The following is a 20,079-nucleotide window of genomic DNA, read 5'->3' as shown; positions in this document are numbered from 1 at the left end:
TTTAAGGTTCACTGGCAAATTCAAATTCAAGGTTTGCTTTCCCGAGCATACATTTGATTTCTTCAGCTATGGGAGATCTTAAGACTCATCTCCCCAAAAGTCAAGTTCTATGAGAGAAAAGAGGAAGAAGTAGGTGGAAGAAGACAAACAGGCAGGGGAGCGTTACCCAAAATCTTTCTACTTGAAGGATGTTCCTCAACTGGCAGCACTGGCATCTCCTAGGGGCTTGTTAGAAATGCACACTCTCAGGCCCAACTCCAGACCTTCTGAGTCAGAATCTGTATTTTAACAAGATCCCCAGGTGGTTAATGTGCATGTTAAGGTTTGAGAAGACCTGGTCCAGGACTCACCACTTGCCTCCTACATAGGTCCTCACCTCCTTTACTAAGCTGCTCAGGTGAAATGCTGTGTTGCTAGAGTCTCTGGCATTCAGATTTGGGTGTGTTCTCTGAGCACAGTGGCTAAGAAACCTGGGAGGATGTTTAAAAAGGCAAAGGGGTCCTGGACCTGGGTGCAGAGAACAAGTTAACTTTACCCTACTCTTAAAGTGTTTCTACCTTTGTACTACCTGGAATTCTTCCAGGTTGTCTTATTGTCATCCAAGCTTCCCCTGAGAGTACTGGGATCAATGTCTTTCTCCTTAAGCATTCTGAGGCTGGTGATCATTCTTAATGACCCCTCAAACAGAAGACAGGATATTGAGAATATTAAAGTAGCCAGACCTCTCCAGACTGGGAAATGAGTCCTGTATGCTTGGCTAAATTTCCAATGCTAGTGCCTGGAAGCTGGTCCTTAGTTTGAAATCTGAGAGATCACAGTCTTAACTGTCAAATTGAAATCCTTTTCCTGGAGGCACCTGGGTGACTCAGTCAATTAAGCGTCCAACTCTTGATTTCTGCTCAGGTCAGGATCTCATGGTTGTGACATTGAGCCCCATGTCGGGCTCCACTCTGATAGCTCGGAACCTGCCTGGGATTCTTTCTCTCCCCTTCTCTCTCTCTCTCTCTCTCTGCCCCTCCCCATAGCATGCTCTCTCTCTCTCAAAATGCATATATACATATATACACACAAAGTCCTTTTCCTGGCATTAACCTTGTGGTCAACATATTGGAAATCATGCAAATGTTTGTCTCAGGAGCTCGAAACACAAACTCACCTGTGTTTCCCCACTTTGCATTGTCATAGAGAATTTTATTTTATTTATTTTTTAAATATTTCATTTTTAAGTAGTCTCTACACCCAACGCAGGGCTCGAACTCATAACCCTGAGATAAAGAGTTGATTGCTCTGCTAACTGAGCCAGCCAGCTGCCCCTGTCATATAGAATTTTTAAAACTAGTCATCGTCATCATTATTATCCCCAGATTTTGGGTCCCAAAACTACCATCATCCTTTCATTGATGCTCTCTCCTTTTATACCTATAGATGCAAAATGCATTTTACAAACAAACTCTTAAGTGACTTCTCAAATGTTGAGATGAACAGGATATCAATGAAGCTGGCTTTTAGCATCATACTGTGAGAATCAGGATCCCCAAAAGTTAAGAATTTAGGCCATTATGAGGTCACCCAAAGCAAAAAATATTAAGAAATCATAATATCTACATTCAAAATTCACAGAGCTCTCTCCCAAAAATAGGCCTCCACCCATGGTCATGGAATCATAAGTAAATTTACATTCTTACATAAACCCCCTCCTCTTGTAAAATAGCCAATACACAACTGAGGACACAAGGAATCTCACCCAATAGGTCTCAAGTCAATTATGAGAGAAGAGTGTTTGTGCATGTGTTACTTTCCCAGCCGGTCAAGGGAAAAGAAGGACAAAATTTTAGACCTTTCCTATCTTTACTAGTCTACAGTGGGTTAGAAACCTATTTTAGGGAGATGCAGAAGACTCTAAAAGATTGTTTTTTTTAAAAAAAAAGTTAAATCAGGCTTTCTCCACTTGGAAAATCACCCCCTTTTAGCAAAATGAACCCCATGCACTGAAAGCCAGCTGCTCCCAGAGAAGTCACTAGATCTGCTATGTGGCCAAGTGCTATCTTCCTGGGCTCTGGGTCTTTCTCTCCTGCATCCAGCCCAGGTTGGGCTTCTGGCTTATGCTCAAATAAGCATTTATTAGGTAAGTTACACAGCCTGCATATTAAGAGTATTCTTTATGCACACACAAACTGCCTGGAGGATTTATTTTGTATTCAGGATTAGCCATCAACTCTAGAGTCTTTTATTTTTTATGTCACAGCATCTTTAAAGGGAATTTCTGTTGCTTTGATAGTTGGCATTGCTGCAGCCTTGGGGAACTCTCTCGTCCTGGCTAAAGACTTGGCAACTTGTAGAGTTTACAGCAGCATGGGGAACCTGCTATCTTTCTTCCCAGTGGTTTATTTGGGGAGGGGGGGAGGAAGAAAAGGGTGATAGGTCAACATAACAGATGTTTGCATTTAGAATGAAGAGCCAAGGAGGTGGGGTTTCATTCTGGAGATCCAGACTACAGATAGCAATGATGAGATTTCAGAGGAAAGACATGAGAGTCAACCATACCAAGCCATTTACAGTATTCATCCCCAGTATTACCAGTTGAAGTTCCTCATGGTGCCTGTGTTGCATGTCAGCTCTTATTGAAATGATGTAACATTCATTCTAGATCCAGCACTCCAGTTAGAGGTGTCTCTGGTGCCACAACCAAGGTATTCATGCAGAACTTCTCTAGAGTACATCTCTTTTCCATTCATAGTGCACAGAAGCAATACTTCCATGGAGGGCACTATTTTTAAAATTGAAATTTGGAGATGGGGCTTCCTATTTCCAGTGATGCTCAAACTCAGATCTGTAGCTATAGAAACAGCATAAGAAATCAGGGACTATCTATTTAAGGTCACTTGTCTAGAACATGACTATCATAAAAGGGATAACTTTGCCACAGCTACAGGGAAGTCAGCCAAAGAATTACTGTGCTGGGGACAAAACCAGGCATGAGACACACAGACACAGATTCTTCGGCTGCCAGACCTTGTTAGATCCCATGAGGTAAGAAGAAAAACGGGGTTGGGCTGCGCCATTCCTGGTATGCCTGGAGACCTCTGGCCCTGTGTGTGCAAGCACCGCGTGGGGGGAGTGGAAAAAGTACGGGGCTGCAAGTAAGAGGTTGGCCAACAAGCGACCCATGCAACCTTAGATGAGTAACAACTCTGGGCCTTGATCTGTCCATCTGAAAAATGGGGATGTTCATGCCTGCTCAACTTATTTCCCCAGCTCGTCAGGAGGTGCAACAGGAAATGGATGCACATGTGCTCCGCAACCTAAGTAAAGCCCACCCAACTCCACCACTGTGTCAAACAACTACCGCGTCTCAGGGCGCTACCTGTGCAGCGCAACAAGACCCCCACCCACCTTTTGCCGGGCTATCGGAGAGAAAGGCTGAGGTCTGAATGCGCTTTTTCCCTCCTCATCCAAGGCAATTAGGGCAGAGGAAACAGGCTCGGCAGTCTCCAAGGAACTGTGGCTCTCCTGGCGCCCCCAAAGCTGCCTCTAAGCCACGCGCCCCCTCTGGGTGCCTTCCTCTCTAAGAACAGAGCTGCTGATGGCTAGAGGCCCTGTGCGCTCTCCAGGTGCGATCAATACTTCCTGGCTGGCTTCTGGGCGCGGGGCCCCTGCGCTCAGCCTCTCCAAAGCCGCAGCACCGCCCCACTCCCTGCCGCTTCGGTGTTGACATAATTAGACCAAATCTTGAGAGCAAAATAAATGTTCTGTTCGCCTTACAGCCAAACAGATGTTTACAATTCAAATGAAAGAAATACAAACGGCAGGGATTTTTTTTCTCCCCTTCTTCATCTCCAGTGATCGCTCGTTTTTTCTGACACATTAAAAATGTGTAAGCGATTATAGGAGTTTCCTGTCCCTGTTTGTTCTGCGGGTGCATTTCTGCGAGGTGCGCGTGGAAGCTGGGTGGGGTAGGATCATTCTCCGCTGCTTCCTCTCTAGCCCCTCACCCTTCTCAATCCCAAATCCCTGGTGTAATACCCTCCTCGCTCCTCTCCTCCCACAGCAGATATTAATTGTAATCAAACGGCAAAGGGATAGTGGTTTAATTGCAATCAAATAGGCCTCAGATGAGGCATCAGCTGCTAACTGCCCTATTTCAGGGAAGGATATACCCTTACAGGTATAAATGGATTACCAGGTTTGAAAGCGCTTCTTGCCATGCAGATTCGAGGCAGAACAAAAGAAAGGGATGTCTGAGCGGGGAGACCTACTGGTTTAATGTGGCTGTGTGAGTGTGTGTGTGTGTGTGTGTGTGTGTGTGTGAGAGAGAGAGAGAGAGAGAGAGAGAGAGAGAGAGAGAGAGAGAGAATTAATCCCCATTTCCCAATGCAGGGAGTGCTCTGGCTTTTGGTGATTTTCAAAGCAATAAAGAAATTAGAGAGAAGACAGTAGGCTATGGAAAAAGATCTCCCCTTGCCAGCAAAAAAAGATTTCCAAGAAACCATGCCTATAGACCCTTTACTATATGAGTTTTAGACTTCATATAAAGGAGACTGGATTTCGACTCTCCAACGTCTGTATTTGGGGACTAAAGAGGCAGGCAAGGCTCCAGGTGTGTTTCTGGCTCTATTTTCAAAATGGATGAGCTGTAGAGATGAGTTTGGGCGATTCTCATAAAGAGAGATTCTGGGGGTTCTGACAAAAGAGAAACAAGGCTTTCCACCCCACTCCAATCTTAACGCGTTTTGGGAGCTGCTGAAAGAGCCTTTGGCTCTTCCAAAGTCGAGTTCCAAAGCTCAGGGCTCTCACAAAACTGAAGGAGCAGAAGCAGCTCATCCTCTTGGCCCAGGCAGACTGTGGGCAGCCAGGTGGTGGGGGGGCAGGGGTCTGTAGAAGGGGACAGCAGGCAGGTTCATCTACCCCATTATTGGCAGGCTGGGTGATGCTAAACTCCATTTCACAGAAGCATTTTTTAAAAATTAAATCAGATCTGACAATGTTTGTACCACAGCGTAACTGCCTCCTCCTTGGCGTGCCAGTCACCTCTAAGCGATCTGACAAACTCCAGCTCTCTTAAAACGTGCAGAGTTCAGATCATATTAATTCCCCAAAAATGTTTTGATTCAAAGTAGTTTGTATTTTGTGTAGCCACGGGCAATCCAGAAAGCGCTCCTGCCTGCCCGTGGCCTGGTCCGCTCCCTCTCCACGTGGCCCAGAGGCTATGGCGGTATTTAAGCGTCTGAAATTAGCCTGGGGCTGCAAGGCAGAGTGATCACAAAGCGAAACAAGGGCGCTTCCCCCTCTTCACTTTTTTTCATTTTTTTCTTTCTTCCTTTTTTTTTTTTTTTTTTTTGAGTTTGCCATCCTGATTTCTCAAAAAAGACCAGGGCCAAAATGTCACTTTCCACCCAAATATGGGAAAGCTGGGTCTTCTCATCTCCCCTCCATCCTCTTCTCAAGGCCATAGCCCCCTACCCAATTGAACCCCTAACCCCTCGATTCCAATCTGTATCCACTCATTATTAGCATCATCATCATAGTCGTCGTCATCATCAACATTGTTCTCCTACTATTAAATTCTCAGAGCAAGAAATGAAAGGGACCAGCACCTGACAAAGGGGAGGGGGCCATGAGGGAGCCTCAGAAGATTCTTGGGGAAAAGAAGAGTGGGCTTTCCTTTCTTTTTAATGATTAAAAACACAGACGACTCCTGTAAATAGAAGCCTCATTTCTTCAAGATGCCTTTTGAAACCCAGTATCTGAATATTCAACGAAGGCAAAGCCCCACTCTGTACGTACAACATTAATATGATCTCTGCAGAATTTGCTACTCAGAAATATTAACATATCAAAGCCCAAGCCGGAGGCGAGAGAAGCTATCGATACTCAAGCACAGGGTAAAGTAAAGATTATTGGTTCTGATGGTTGGAGTAGCGGAGCTGCGGGCAAAATCGCGCACACCATTAAGCGAGAATGAGCGTGCGGGAGCGGCACCTCCGAGGCGGTGGCAAATATTTTATCTAGGTGGTAATTACCTCGTTGGTGCCCCTCTTCCGGGCTTTCTTTGGCTATCCGGCCTTCATTATAGGCAAAAACAATGTAACTACCACTTACTGAAGTGAGTCAGAGAAATGGTATTTTGTTCTTTGCTAATAGAAGTGGCCAAATTTAAAGAACTGAGTGCTCTTCCGTCCTCCAACACACACACACACACACACACACACACACACACACACACACAGCAAACCAGGACAATCTCTCCCTGGTGAACTCATGTGGGGCACTTAGGGATCTTTCTTCTAGAAGAGCACTTAGGAGTCTTTGGAAATGAAATCTGTTTTGTTCCTCCCACAGTAAATTCTGGAAATTGTCAGAAATGTAAGTTTATCAGAGAACTTAGCAGGGGAGGAAAAATGGCAAAAAGTTGTGCTTTTCAAGAAATCATGTTTCCTGTGGAGAGTCACCTCGAAAGTATGGATTAAAAGAGAAACAGGCATTCCTATCTAAACAAAACCATTACAGAATATGGCAGAGCGCTTGACTTAGTGTCCTCCTGATTTTTGAACAAAGGTGACTTGAGTTGTTTATATTAAGAATCCAATGCACTACCATGACAACAGAGAGAAGGGGCTTCCTTAACTTTTCTTCAAAAATGGGGAGTCCTGAGATTTAGGGCTGTGTGGGATCCAGCACGATGTACACAACCTTTAGGCAAAACTTCCTTGCTATCCATTTGTAAATTGTCATGAACCTTGATTGTTTCAGAGTAACACACGCACACAGACACACACTTGGTCTCCTGGGCTCAACCAATTTAACTGGCTTTTCTCTTAAACTGTGGAAATGGAATAAACTCAGCAGCTAAATTCTAAATTCCTTCGCAGGGGTTGAGGGAGGGAGGACTAGGGTTTAGTCACACAATACAGACAGAAACCCCAAGTTACCTCCCCTTCCTCTTTGAAGCCATGCTATTCTCCTAAAAGATCAATATTTGATTTAAAATAGCAGGCTCCACCTGATTTTCAGGTGATACGGAGTGACACCAAATTCTACAACAACAATAAAACATCACCTAAGGAAGACCATTTATGTGCCTGTAATAGGACCGGACCGCAGTTCTCATTTTATAGTTACCCAAAAGCGTTGACCTTTCTTTGGGGCATGCTGCGGAGGTGTCCCTTAAATCTCTCTCCAAAAATTCAACTAATTACACAGCCACCTCCCTTCCAGCTCCCGCCCTCGATCTCAAATAATTCCCATCCTCTGGCAGCTATTGTAAGATCTGATGCAATTTCCAGGCATTTGAGAAGGTGATCTTGGAACAAGTGCGGAACTGAACGCGTCGACCGCAGTAGCGCCAGCCGGACTCTGGGAGGAGCCGGCTCTGGGCGCTAATTAGTGGCGCTGTCCTTCAGCACCACCGACATCTCCATGCGCCCTCAGTGTTCAGCCTCACCTTTAGTGTGACCGCCCCAACAGACCCAGATCAGCACACCTCACCTGACCCCTCTTTCATCGTGCATTTTTAATCCCTCCCTTCAACAGTATGTGTATTTCATTTCAATTTTCTCTAGTCTGGGCCTATTTCATGTCACTTCAATATGGCTGAATATTAGCCTGGCTGATAAGCATAATACTGCTCATTTTAAGAACTCCTCATCGAGCAACACTAGTAATTTTTTGAAAAACCTCTATGGGGTGAAACAACAGAGTTGAATGGCTATTTTGCATTTAATGGAGTTCCAAGTACCCACTATGACAATCGTCAAGTTCCAAAAAAAAAAGCAATCTTTCTTCCTCAATTTAAATGGAATTTCACATTGGACATTGGGTTCTAAAGCCTGCCGTTTAAACATGAAAGAATCCATTGCTTTCTTTGGAAAAGCACTGGAATCTTTCAACAAGCTTTGAAAGAGATGGACAGGGACTGAAGGACGTTTATTTGGTGCCATCAGAAGTGACTCAGTCTTTAGCAGTTCAGTTACTAAAGACAACTGTGACCCTGGAGCTGGAATTAGTCCTGGTGAATAGGCCACATCTTATTAATTCGTATGAAGTTGGGATAACAGCTGGTCCCCTTGCCTTGTGTGCTCCTCGGGTTACTCAGCTTGCTGGGAAAATGAGCTTCAGAGGCTCTGGGTACAGTTAAGTGGGGAGGCCAGCAAAATCTGCACTGCCTTGAGGCCCTTAAAATGCCATAGTTCAAAACCTTTTGTCAGAATGGAACATCTGAGATGCAGCCCCCTTCAGTGTCTGAGCCAAAATCAACAGCTCTCAACTCTGGCCTCCCCCCCCCCCCCCACCTTCCGATTCCATGGGTAACTCTGGATTCAGATGTTTTCCTCAACAGATGGGAACAAGAAAGCTTTATCCGGTACAGTTAACACCACCTCCTCCTCCCACCTCCCTTAAAGAAAGAAATGTTCTGGACACTTAGAAAAATAAGGGCAGCTACAATATTGGTGTTTCATTAGCCTTCCCTGAAGCCTCAACGAATCTAGCCTTTCACAGTATCCTTCAAAGCCTCAAGCTAACACCATCACCTCAATCACCCAGGCGGTGGCTGGCACATTTGGGGCTAAAAGAGACCAGAAATTCTGCTTGAGGATGTGGTGATGGGGAAAGGAGGTGTGACAAGGATTTTTTCCCTTTCTTTTCTTTTTTTCTTTTTTCCCCCTTCTAACTTTGATTCTGTCATTGTTCCATGAGAAACAGCAAATCTCTTCTTTTGTAGGTCTTTTGGGAAGAGGCTAGATCCAAGCTTCAATGGAGAAGGGGACTATGCCTGTGTTGGACAAAAGTAATTGACCAAGAGTAATTGTTTTCTTAATCATCAGACAAGTGTCTGGTGGTTACAAGCACCACCAGATCTTCAAAACAAAGTATCAGATGAGAGAAGAATGTTTCATTTTAACATGTCACTTACCTCTTCTTATCACTCCACCTTGACCATTGAGAACAAGCCCACACTGGGCTTCCACGGAGCCCTTAATAAAAGAAAAAGAAATAAAAGCACTCAAATAGATACTAATAGGTGTGAACACATGAGTTAAGTCTTTCAATCTGCCCCATTCCTTGAACCCCCATATCCCAATAACCCTGTAGTAGACATTTAAAAGCAACCATTGAGCTGGAGCAAGTTTGGCAGCACACGTGATTTCAAGGGGGAAAAAAGTGTCAGAAAAACCACAATCTAAAAGTTGTATAAATCTTAAGGTATGCATTTTGCAGCACCATACAATATTGCACTTCAAAGCACCTGAGTGCCTTTCATCTTGGCATAAGGGAATGAGAAGCCCTTTGAGTCCCCATCAAGGCACATAGCATATATACAGACAGTTTCCACAGCACTTTCTGCGTGGAGCAAATTACACTGAAAGTGTCAAGTCTGGCACTGTGGGTTTCTTGGGAGCTCAGAGGAGCCATTTCAAGTGCAGGCTTCAAGATATCTGATGTTGGTTCTGCTTTACCACAGAGTAGGAGTATCCTACCCAAAATATGCCTTAGAGAGGAAACACCTTCAGGTTCACTCACTGTAGGTCTTCAGGCTCCTAATGGATTGAGGGATCATTTGAGCTGGGAAGAAGGAAAGGGTTTGCTGATTTTTTATTAAGAAAAATAAAAAATTTCTCTCTCTGTCTTTTTTCTCCTGAGTTGAAATGTGTTAAAGGCTCATTTTCCTTTACAAACAAACGAGGTATTGGACATGAAAGAGGCCTTGAAGGGTGTTAACCTACCCAACAGCCCGTGAAGAGTTAAGTAAATGCGGAGAGAGTCGGTGCATAATAAAAACCCACTTTACAAAACAACCTTTACAGCCCTGGCTCCCTTTCGCTTCCCCATTTTCACCATATTGAGGCAGGCCTGTAAGACCCCCCTTTTCAACCTACTCACGAGCTCTTTCTTATTTTAAATGTTCTGCCTTAAAGTGATTATCAAATCAATATGAAAAAAAAAAACTTGGAGACTGAGCATAAATTAAAGCAGTGATGGGAAAAGGTGTGACAGTTTCCTTTGTTGGCCATAGCAAATCTTTTTAGGGGACTCAAAGATGGAACTGAAGCCACAAGACTGTTTGCATCTGTTAGGCAGACTTAGACCGCCCTCCAAACCATTGGACTTTCACTTAAAATTCTGTGCAGGGAAAAGTATATTTACATTTGTTGCATTTGAAATGAGGCATATGCTGATGAATGTTTTAAAAAGGAAGAAATAAAAGGAGAGAGACGGGTTTCTCCCACACATCCCCTCCCTATTTCTCTTTTTAAAAGTAGCTATTACTTTTTTTCTCTTTCTTTTTCATTCTGCCAACTACGTCCAGGAGGAGTGGAAGAAAATAACTTGCCAGATTTACAACTTGCTTCATATATATATATATATATATATATATATATATATGGCATGTATCTACATACATAACAATGATATATACATATATAGATGTGTCTATAGACATAGATACATAAATATGTCATATATCATACTCCTCAAATTCTTTTAGTATCTTGGAGTATATCCCTCAGTATGAGCAATAAACTGAAAAGAGGAAACCAAGAATATAAAAAAGATATAGACTTAAAAAAAGGTCTCGAAATATCTGAAATGTAGAAGGTAAAGGGCCTTGAAGCTCTCCAAGGGAGTGAACCGCTTTCTCTCCCATTCTCTGGCACACTGTTAAGATGTTTATTTCCTTAGAAGAAACGAATCTTGGTCTCTACACTTAACAAACTTTTCCCCCTCATAAGTAAAACATGTTGTTTGGTCGGATGACATTGCATAAATGACCAGTTGAATGGCACTAAGTCGAAAATTGGATAAACTACGGTGTTCTTTTGCACGGGATTCGCTCTTTGTCTGGTGCTTGCAAATGTTCTAATCCCCTCTTTTGAAAAATGCCCGGCTTTGTGCCTAGCACAGAAAAAAAATTTGTACAGATACAAAAAAATCAGCAGCAGACGCGGCTATTAAAAGGAGTAAATAGGTTTTAGTTGAGCTAAGCATTGAATGGCAGATTTTTTTCCCCTCGAGACATAAGGGGATCCTTGTGAAAAATGTAAAAATGTTCTGAGTGTATAAAATTATTTTGTGTATATAAGTGGAGAAAGTCAAGGTTTATGGAGCCAAATCTCTTTTCTCGTGTGCCGATCTTGCACCTATGGTTCTTTGTTGGGACTGTAAGGGCTTTCACTTTAATTTCAAAATAATCCCTTGGTCAGAGGTAAATGAAGGGAAAAGATTTTCTGTGCGCAACAAGGGATCTCTTACGTCTCCAACTTGTGCTCTTCCCGTATCTTCCCTTTCGTTGTGGAGGCTGTGGAGAAGCTGGCCCCCTTTGTGCGGACTGAAAAAGTAGGGACTCATCTACGGCTCCTCTTTCAGCCAAAAGAAGATACAAATTCATGTCTTCTAAGTTCTTTTTTAGATATTTGTGGGTTTATTTGCTTGAAATATGGCTGGGGGCATATGTCTGCAAAATTATAAATTCTATTGTTGGCAAAGAATGTGCAAAAATACATTGAGGAAGAAAGTAGGAGACAGATACATCTGATTGATGGCCTCCACAGTATCTGTATTTCTCCCTCCCTCCCTCCCTCTCTTCCTCCCTTCGGTCTTTCTTTCCTCTCTCTTTTTCCCTCTTTCTCTCTTCCCTCCTGTTTCTCCTTTCCTCCCCCCCCCCTTTTCCCTTCTCTCTTTTCCTTTATTTCTTCATTTCCTTCTTTTTAAGGAGTTGCATCTTATGTAAAAGTTAATAACCTGGTGAGAAAAATAAAGTTTGTGAATTACCCAACTGGGTGGTGGTTGGGGGTGGGGGGAGGGCTTCTTAGAGAGAATTACGCTCAAGTCCACAACCTGGTAAATGGCGTTGTGCAGATTTTTTTCCTTGGGGTAAAATTTTGAGAGTTGCATTTGCGATTCTTTACTTTCCACAGCAATCTAGTATATTCGGGGAAACTTTTGCTAGAGCTCAACAAAGTCGCCAGAACAAACCAGTTCCCCAATTCTTAATAAGTTCCCCATAAGCTCAGTCTGGGATAAACACCTGGCACACGGGGGTAGACCCAGCAAAGTGCAGAGACTGAGGGTGCGATTGGTCATCAACTTATCGGGTCTTACTCTGAGTCCCGATGGCTCAACCAGCCACCGCGATCTCCTCCATCCCATCCCCTCAGGGACAGAAATGAGGCTTCACAACCGACTTCGGTGCAGACCGACCGAAAGTGGGGGCCCGCAGCTAGCCAGACTCCCGGGCGTCCAGGTGAAATGCCTTGATCCAATGAGAGTGACAGAATGGCACACGCCTCCTCTAATTGTTTTGATAACTTTCCATAAGTGGGGTGTGAGTGTGTGTGTGTGTGTGTGTGTGTGTGTGTGTGTCAGAGAGAGAGAGAGAGACGGAGAGACAGAGAGAGGAGAGGAGAGGAGAGGAGAGGAGAGGAGAGGAGAGGAGAGAGGCGAGGAGAGGCCGGGCGAGGCGAGACAGCTTACAGTCAGAGCTTTAACGGAGCGGGAGGGGGAGGGCGAGGAGGGGAGGGCGCAGACAAATTCGCTGCATGCTTATTTACCTGCAAGTCGTCTGCTCCCGCGGCGGCCAGCCCCAGGCTGGGCCCTGGCAGGAGTCTTTGATCTGGATGCATTCCATACTGAGAGCCATGGCTCATGAGGGACAGGTCGTGGCGGCGGTAGGCATCGAGGCAGCCCAGCTCCCGCCTCTGCTCGTCCAGGCAGGACGACTTGAGCGCCCGCGCATTGTGCAGGTTAATAAAGTCGGTGGGCTCCCCGTGGTGGATCTGCTGGTAGTACTGTTGAGAGTGGTGGAGCGAGTTCAGAGAGTAGGCGTCGGGGGTGACGGCCGGGTGGCTGTGCTGAAATTCGTAATGGAAGGACTGGTGGTGGAGCGGGGTATACTGGTGGTTAGTGGAGAAGTAGGGGGACGCAAACTCTGTGCCGGTGGTGGAGTAAGTTAAAGGAGAGGAGGAGGAATAGGCGACAGTGGAATTGGCTACGGACTCCAGACAGCCAAGCTGCATCAAACGGTAGCTGTTTGATCCGTCGTGACGTATCTGGAAGGAAGAGGGGGAAAAGGGAGAGCAGAAAAACTTGAGGTTTGTCATTTTGCAACCGAGGCGCCGCTCTCCCGGAGCCAGGAGCTTTCTCTGGCTCTCCAAGGAGAGCGAGCACGCAGGGCTGGGGCCGAGCCGCAACCCCGGCTCAGCGCCTTTGCCAAAGAGCCTTTGCGAGCAGGCGAACTGGGGGTGGGCGGCCTCGTCCTCACAGTCGAGAGGGCGGAAAAAAATCCCCCACCCTATATAGGTGCGGGTGACACCACACACACACGCACACACACACACACACGCGCGCGCACACACAGAGCCCGTGCCTAACTTGCACAGGGAGCTGGGCGTCGGGAGCCAGGTTTGCGACTGACTCCGGGGCCACGGGGAGCAGAACCGGAGTCCACACGCACGGAGCGCGGGCCGGCGCCTGGCCGCCGCAGCCAGATCCCAACACCGACATTCCGCGGCTGTCCATGCTGCGATGTTCCGCCAGAGCTGCTCAAAATCATTATCCATATATTTACAAAATCCAGTCTGTGCAAATCGTTCAACTTGCTCATTTCCTTAACCATTTGGGGCAAGGAATTCGACCCCCCTCTTTCTGCTACACTTTCCTAGAATAAGCCCATTCCAAAAGGGGTGCGTTGTTCCCCACCCCCCTTGTCCACCTACCGCCTCCCCCCCCCACCATCAGTCTCTTTACTTTGCCTTTCTGACTATCCTTTTTCCATCTCTATCTGTTTCTCCTCACCCCCCCTTCTTTATTATTAGGATTATGTTTCCCCCCTCATTATGGCAAATGTTTCTTAACGTGGCAGAGAGTTGCCCTTCCTGGCGACAGATGTCATAACGAACTTTCTCCCCTTTCCTTCCTTAACTTCCCCCGAAAGCCAGATTATAATTAAATGTAACGGTCCAATATAGATTAGAGACAGGGAAAGCTGCCACCGCCGCCGCCACCGCCGCAGCCGCTGCCACACACACGCGCGCTCAAAAAAAAAAAAAAAAAAAAAAAGTAATAATACCTCGGCATCGTGGACTAGTCCCGGAAAGGTAGTTGACATGTTGGGTTTCTCCGAAAGCTTACGATGCAATTTCCCCCTCCAAAAAAAGAATCGGGAAAAAAATCCAAACTTCTTGTATTTTCCAAATTTTTTTTAAGGAAAAAAAATGTTCTATAGATAGATATCTAAATTGTAATGGCTTTGCCCGGATCAGATAGCTCCTTGCCTCGTACCAACTTAAAAACCTGTAGGAACAAAATTTTCCCTCTGCACAAAAGCAGCTCCCTGGAACAGATTTTGTACTTGCTGAGTATTTCTTTGGCTGATGTCGTAGGTCCCTTGGTAATATAGAAGTTTTGAAAATTAAGCATCAGCACTGAGAACTGGGAGGACAATAGGCAGAAGAGATTTATCCCAGGAGACAAGGAATAAATATTGTATCTTCGCCTAATAAGGAACTGGAGGTTCTTTCAACATTTTTATCCATTTTTTCCAACCTTTATCATGCTTTTCTATACCGACCGAGGTGGGGACTCATCTCTACAGAGAGCATTTGCACACATTTTATTGGGAAGATAAAGATCTAGCCTCGATATGTGTATATTAGGGATAGAAATATATATTAATTAAAGCTTCCTTTTACATGAGTTAGTGTTCATTCCTATTGGTTCCACTTTCTAGATGCTGAAAGCTGCTTTTTCCAACAAGCACCCAAATCAATTTCACCCAGATTGGGGTGACTGCCTTTGCCCAAGTGGAAACAATACTGCTCTTTCCATATTTACATCGAATTTGGGTTCTTTTTCCTTTTTTGAAAGGCAACACCCTGCGGTAGCTTACACTTTCAGCAGCTTTTAAAATAAATAGGCACGGTGGACAGCCCCAAGTTTTCATCATAAAGAAATGGTGTAACTGGCAATATATTTAAGAAAAATAAGAGAGAATAAAGACGTGTGACAAGATTCTACATTTAGGTAAAACGTTGTCTTTCACTCCCCAACCCAACCCATTTCCCCCCTCTTTTGTGTTTTCCTTCTTCCCTTTCAGAGACAGGGCTGGTTGGGGGTTGAGGGTAGCAGACCATTTAGCAGTGACACCAGGTATTTGAACACTATTACCCCAAAATAACCCTCAAATGTTTCGAAGTTATATTTTACAGAGAGGACAGGAGGCAGTGCACACCTATCTCTGTCTCTCTGGTGGATTTCTTGACTTTCAAACAGTATTTGAGCTTTACTTCATTCAAAATTCAGTTTCCTGCACCAGGTGTTCTAGCACTTGGAGGGGCTAGTGGTGGCCACATGCCCGCAATACTGAGGCTTTGCAAGGTCCCCTCTCCAACCCTGGCTATCTCATAAGAACTGGCTGGCCCTATGGACTCATCTCAGAGATAGAAGGGGTAATTTAGTCTTAATTGCCATTTCATTTGGTTAGCTTTTAAGTGTTTAAGCTGAGAAGGTGTCTTAATAATAAGCCGCAGGCAAACAGGCATGTGGCTTTTTTTTTTTTTTTTTTTAGGTCGGGGTTTGGGAGGGTTTATTAGGATCTGCTCATGCAGGCTAACTGGGGCTGTCACTCAGCGCTCTTTGCTTTATATAAATGGACAAAGGCACATGACAAGAATTGAAATGCACTGTCTGAAATGGAGATCCGTGATGCTTCAGCCCTGCACAAGGGTCAGCAGCCAACACTTGCTCCCTTTTTCAAGGTGTGCAAGCGTCCCCTCCCCCACCCCCAACTTCTTGAAATTCCATATTTTGGTCTAATGAAGTCAGGAGAATGAGAGCCCAATGAAGATGAAAAGAAAGAATGGTCAACTTGATCTTTAAGTAGGAGCGTGTAAGATGAGTGTCCTTGGCACTGAGGGGCTGAATCCCAAAATGCTTGCAGCGGAATCTTTTGTTTGCCAGGACTGAGTGAGGCCTCTATATTCCACCCACAGACGACATAAATAACAGTCTGTGGGAGTTAGGGCCTGCCCCCACGACCTAATCCCAGGCACCCCCACCTCTGAGAAGGCACAACATCCGCCCCCGCCCCAACGTGTAGAGCCCGAAGGTTATCTTGGGAATTGCCAGACTGGCTTTTCTTGTTGGATGATGTTGGTTTCCCTGTGGGTCCTAACTGAACTGGAAAAGGATGGCCCCTTCTCAGAAGAGCCGCAACCCCCTCCCCCAACTCCCCTACTGTCAGATACGTCTTCATTCAAGGCGAAGGGACCTTCTTTCCCCGGCTTAGGTCCAGGCAGCAGACGTAAAACCTTCTCCCCTGGGAACAACAAGAAGGCTCGGGACTGGGGACCGCCTGCTCGGCCCTGCTGGTGCCAGCGCGTTTGGCCCATGTGTTTGTCTCCGTCGGGGAGAAGATCCACACGCAGCCCCCGCATCTCTGCTACTCTTGGTAATGAGCTGGCCTCGAGCTGAGTACATCCACAGAATGACCTCTAGTTGTCTCGTCCCTCTAGATACTTCAAGACATCACGGAAGCGCTGGCAATCTTAACTCTCCATTCCACTCCCTATCCCATTCTGTTTTCCCGAGTGACTTCCTGATACTAAGACAAAAGGCATCCAGGGTTCATTTAGTGTTTCTTGAACCCCTGTGGAATTAGAGGATACTAAAGATCACGCGGAATGAGGAAAAAACAAAAAACCACTTGTATTTGTATTTGAAGGAAATTAAGCCGGGAGGGTAAAGTACGTCTCTTAGCTTTAAAGGGTCGACTTTGCCAGGACCCACATCTGCCTTTGAAATCTCTCCTTCCACCCAATGTCCCAGCTTCCCACACCAGCGTCTGAACTGTAGGGAAACTCCATTTGGCCAACTGCTCCCTCTCGCCTCATCCCAACAAAAAAAAAAAAAAAAAAAAAAAAAAAAAAAGCTGTCTGTCCCTGAAAGAAAAGTTGGGGAAATCATCCGCACCATATGCACATACTGGTCAGCGCTCCCTTCCATCTGCTCTGGGGTTGCTCGGCGCGCCCCTTTTCTAAAGAAACTCATCGAGGCAGGTGTGTGGCTGTGCTTGGTGTGTGTGTGTGTGTGTGTGTGTGTGTGCGCGCGCGCGCGCGCGGTGAGCGTGCGCGCGCGCAGGATTTGTTTCTGTCAGACAGTCCCCCCGCCCCCCCCCCCCCCACCATCTTCCCTTCCCATCCAATTAATAGTCTTGAGCAATTAATAAGTGCCATCCTGCTTGACCCAAAGGCTGGGCTTTTCAGCAAAGCTAATTCCTCTTTCTCTGCCTTGCCCCTTTCAGGGAGAGCGATTGGCCACACATTCTCCAGCGGGCGCGTAATTGAATTAACTGGCCACGGCAAGTTGGAGACACGGTGACAATCGCCTGGGGCTCCCTCCCTCGAGAAACCTGTAGTGAGCATCCCAGCCTGAGCCCAAGGCCCCGCCGGCTTCCGCCCACTTGAGCTAGCTCTTAAAAGCCTTGGAGAAACCCCGCCAGCCCCGCACCCTAGAAGCTGAAGACTCTCCCTTAGCACCCAGCACTTCTGTTCTGCCTTCTGATTCCATGCTCCACACTCCAGGAGGGATTGTTCTACCGCAGTCGCTTTAGGAATCCGCAATCTTTATATCTATCATTACTGTTTTGGTTAGGATCCAGGGCTAGAAAAGAGAGTTTATTAACTGTTCCTACAATTCAGATGCTGGCATGGGAAACTTAGGTCCCTCCCTGAGCTTCTAGGCTGGTACCATACAAGTCACCCCAGTTTTCATCCAATCCCAAACAACTCTACTGAAAGGATGTGCCACCCACTGTGTGTTTGAAGTTGGTGGACAATTACTAGCAAACAAGTGTCTACCCTAACTTTATTAAACAAGCGTTTCTCCTTTCCCTTCCCCCTCCTCCTCTTCCTTCTTTTTCCTACTTGGGATTTCCTTTGCTCCTCCAAATGGATTTTGTGTGTTTTCCTGTTACCTAAATAGATTTCCCCCACAAAATTGCCTACATAATGCTAAGTGAAATGGAGTAGACTAATTATTTGGATATTTTTAACCAAAATTATTTTCTTGGATATATTCAAACCAACCAGAGTATCTTCCTTCCTCTCTCTCCTTTTTCTCTCTTCCTTCCTTCCTTCTTTCCCTCCTTCTCTTTAGAAGGTAGAGATGAGATCGAATCTATTAAACTTATGCTTTAACAGAGCAAGTGTGTACATTATCTAATAATGAAATTTAGTATGTCCTGCCCCAGTGGAGCATGAAGTTCCATAACCCAGACATGAGTTTGCATAATAGGAGATCATTTTCATGATTACAAAGACCCTGGCTTTGGAAGGGTAATTGTATGGGGAAACAGTGGAGCACTGAAGATGCAATATAGTAGGCAGATGTTTTTTCCACAAAGCAAAACCAGAGGTATGATCTGAATATCAGTCCCTCTCTTAACCCTTCCAATCCTCTTTCCTTCCACTCTTTATTTTGGATGCACATAAAGAGCAGAGGAGCTTTTAGAGAGCCCAAAGACAGCCAAGGACTGCAGCATCCTTACTTTCTTCTTAAGTGAGCTCTACACCCAATGTGGGGTTGAACTCAGGGAACTCAGGACCAAGAGTCACATAGTCTACCAACTGAGCCAGCCAGGGGCCCCTGCTGAGTCCTATCCTAGCAGTATCTGGTTCTACCCTCGCTCAAGCACCTTCCACCTCTTCTTGCGTCCCTTGCCCTCTGAATGCCTCCTCCCTGGGTGGATAAGCTTCTAAGCTCAGCCTGGGGACTCTAAGAGCCAACAACAGAGGAAGCTCTCAGGACTCTACGGGGGCAGGTGGCGGGGGGGGGGGGGGGGGGGGGGGGGGGGGGGACGATCAGGGGGAGAGGAAAAGGTTCAAGTTTTACAATCTCTCAAGATTTTAATGACAATGGAAAGGTCTTATCCAAGGACCACTTTCGGTGTGAATCCTCTAATCTCTCCCACTTATTGCTCCTACCGGCAGTACTTACTCTCCCACTTACTGCGCCTACCGGTAGGCGGGTGGGGACAATCCTTCAGGGAGCTAAAAGGCAAATGTAGACCACACAGTATCCCAATCCCTGGTTCATTCATTTTTCCTCATTAGTGATGTTAGATGGAGAGAGAAGAGTGTTCCAAATACCAGGAAAATTCTAGTCAGGAGCCAGGAAACTAAAACTTGGCCTAGTTATAAGGGCCAGGATAGTTCAAGAGGAAAGGTTTGGACAGCATGGGCCTTTATGGGGAGGGACTCCAGGTCAGACACCCGCTCCCAGCCAAGAACGAATTGCTTGTCTTTCCTATTTCTATCAGCCTGATGCTGACCCTGAATGTTTTTGGAAAGGTTTCTCCATCCTTTTTCCAGTGATTATGTGATAACTTTTCTACTTTCTCTTGGTATTCTCTCCCCCTACCCCAATTCCACTTTCAACAACAGAAGGGCCACTTTGCGTAAAATGTTACCTAATTCCAAACGAGAAAAAGCAGACCAGTTTATAAAAGAGCTTTGGGATATTTAGGGGAAATTAACATTTCTGACAGACTCTCCAGTCATTTCAGTTTAAGGGTTGTCATTGATTTTTTTTTTTAATTCCTTTTTCTTCCTTTCCTTTTTTTTTTTTAAACCTCCTCCATCACGACCCTACCCCGCCCTCCGCGCTGTTTGTCAAAAGCCTAACGCGGATCTGTATTCCGCTTTAGCCTTGCAGCCGACAGGCAACACGGATTCCATAATCGTACAGTGAAGATGCATTTGCAAGCAATTAAAAAGCCTTGCGAATGTATTAGTCGAAAATTAAATAGAAGAACTCTCGTCTGAAGTCTTGTCTTTGATAACAGTGAAACTTGGAGCTGAGGCCCTCATCTGCGAGGGCAGACCCCTCGCCCGCCCGTGTGTAGCAGCTGCCGAGTTGCACCCAGGCATGGCACGGGCTCGCCCACCCTCTCCCGGGGCACCGATAGAACCAGCTTCGCCAGCCCTGCGGAGTCAGAGGGCGCTCACCCCCCAGCAGCCGCGCGAGCCTGGGAGGGCGCGGCGCTCTCGTGGGGGGGGGCGCGGGGGGGAGCTGGCTGCGCTCTTT

The 20,079-nt window shown here is 45.8% G+C and overlaps 1 protein-coding gene across 1 annotated transcript in view; it reads right to left on the bottom strand.

Moving 5' to 3' along the window:
- TFAP2D (transcription factor AP-2 delta) overlaps window positions 1-14,104 on the bottom strand; it is a 58,861-nt gene extending 44,757 nt beyond the window's left edge. The window contains exons 1-3 of the mRNA XM_047859929.1: window positions 14,066-14,104; window positions 12,549-13,046; window positions 8,912-8,972 (exon numbers count right to left, since the gene is read on the bottom strand). Coding sequence (XP_047715885.1) covers window positions 8,912-8,972; window positions 12,549-13,046; window positions 14,066-14,104 — 598 coding nt within the window. The remainder of the gene's footprint in view (window positions 1-8,911; window positions 8,973-12,548; window positions 13,047-14,065) is intronic.
- Between the last annotated feature and the right edge of the window lie 5,975 nt (window positions 14,105-20,079).

This window comes from Prionailurus viverrinus, chromosome B2 (genome assembly GCF_022837055.1).
Source record: "Prionailurus viverrinus isolate Anna chromosome B2, UM_Priviv_1.0, whole genome shotgun sequence".
Taxonomy (NCBI): domain Eukaryota; kingdom Metazoa; phylum Chordata; class Mammalia; order Carnivora; family Felidae; genus Prionailurus; species Prionailurus viverrinus.
This window is presented reverse-complemented; position numbering and strand designations above follow the sequence as displayed.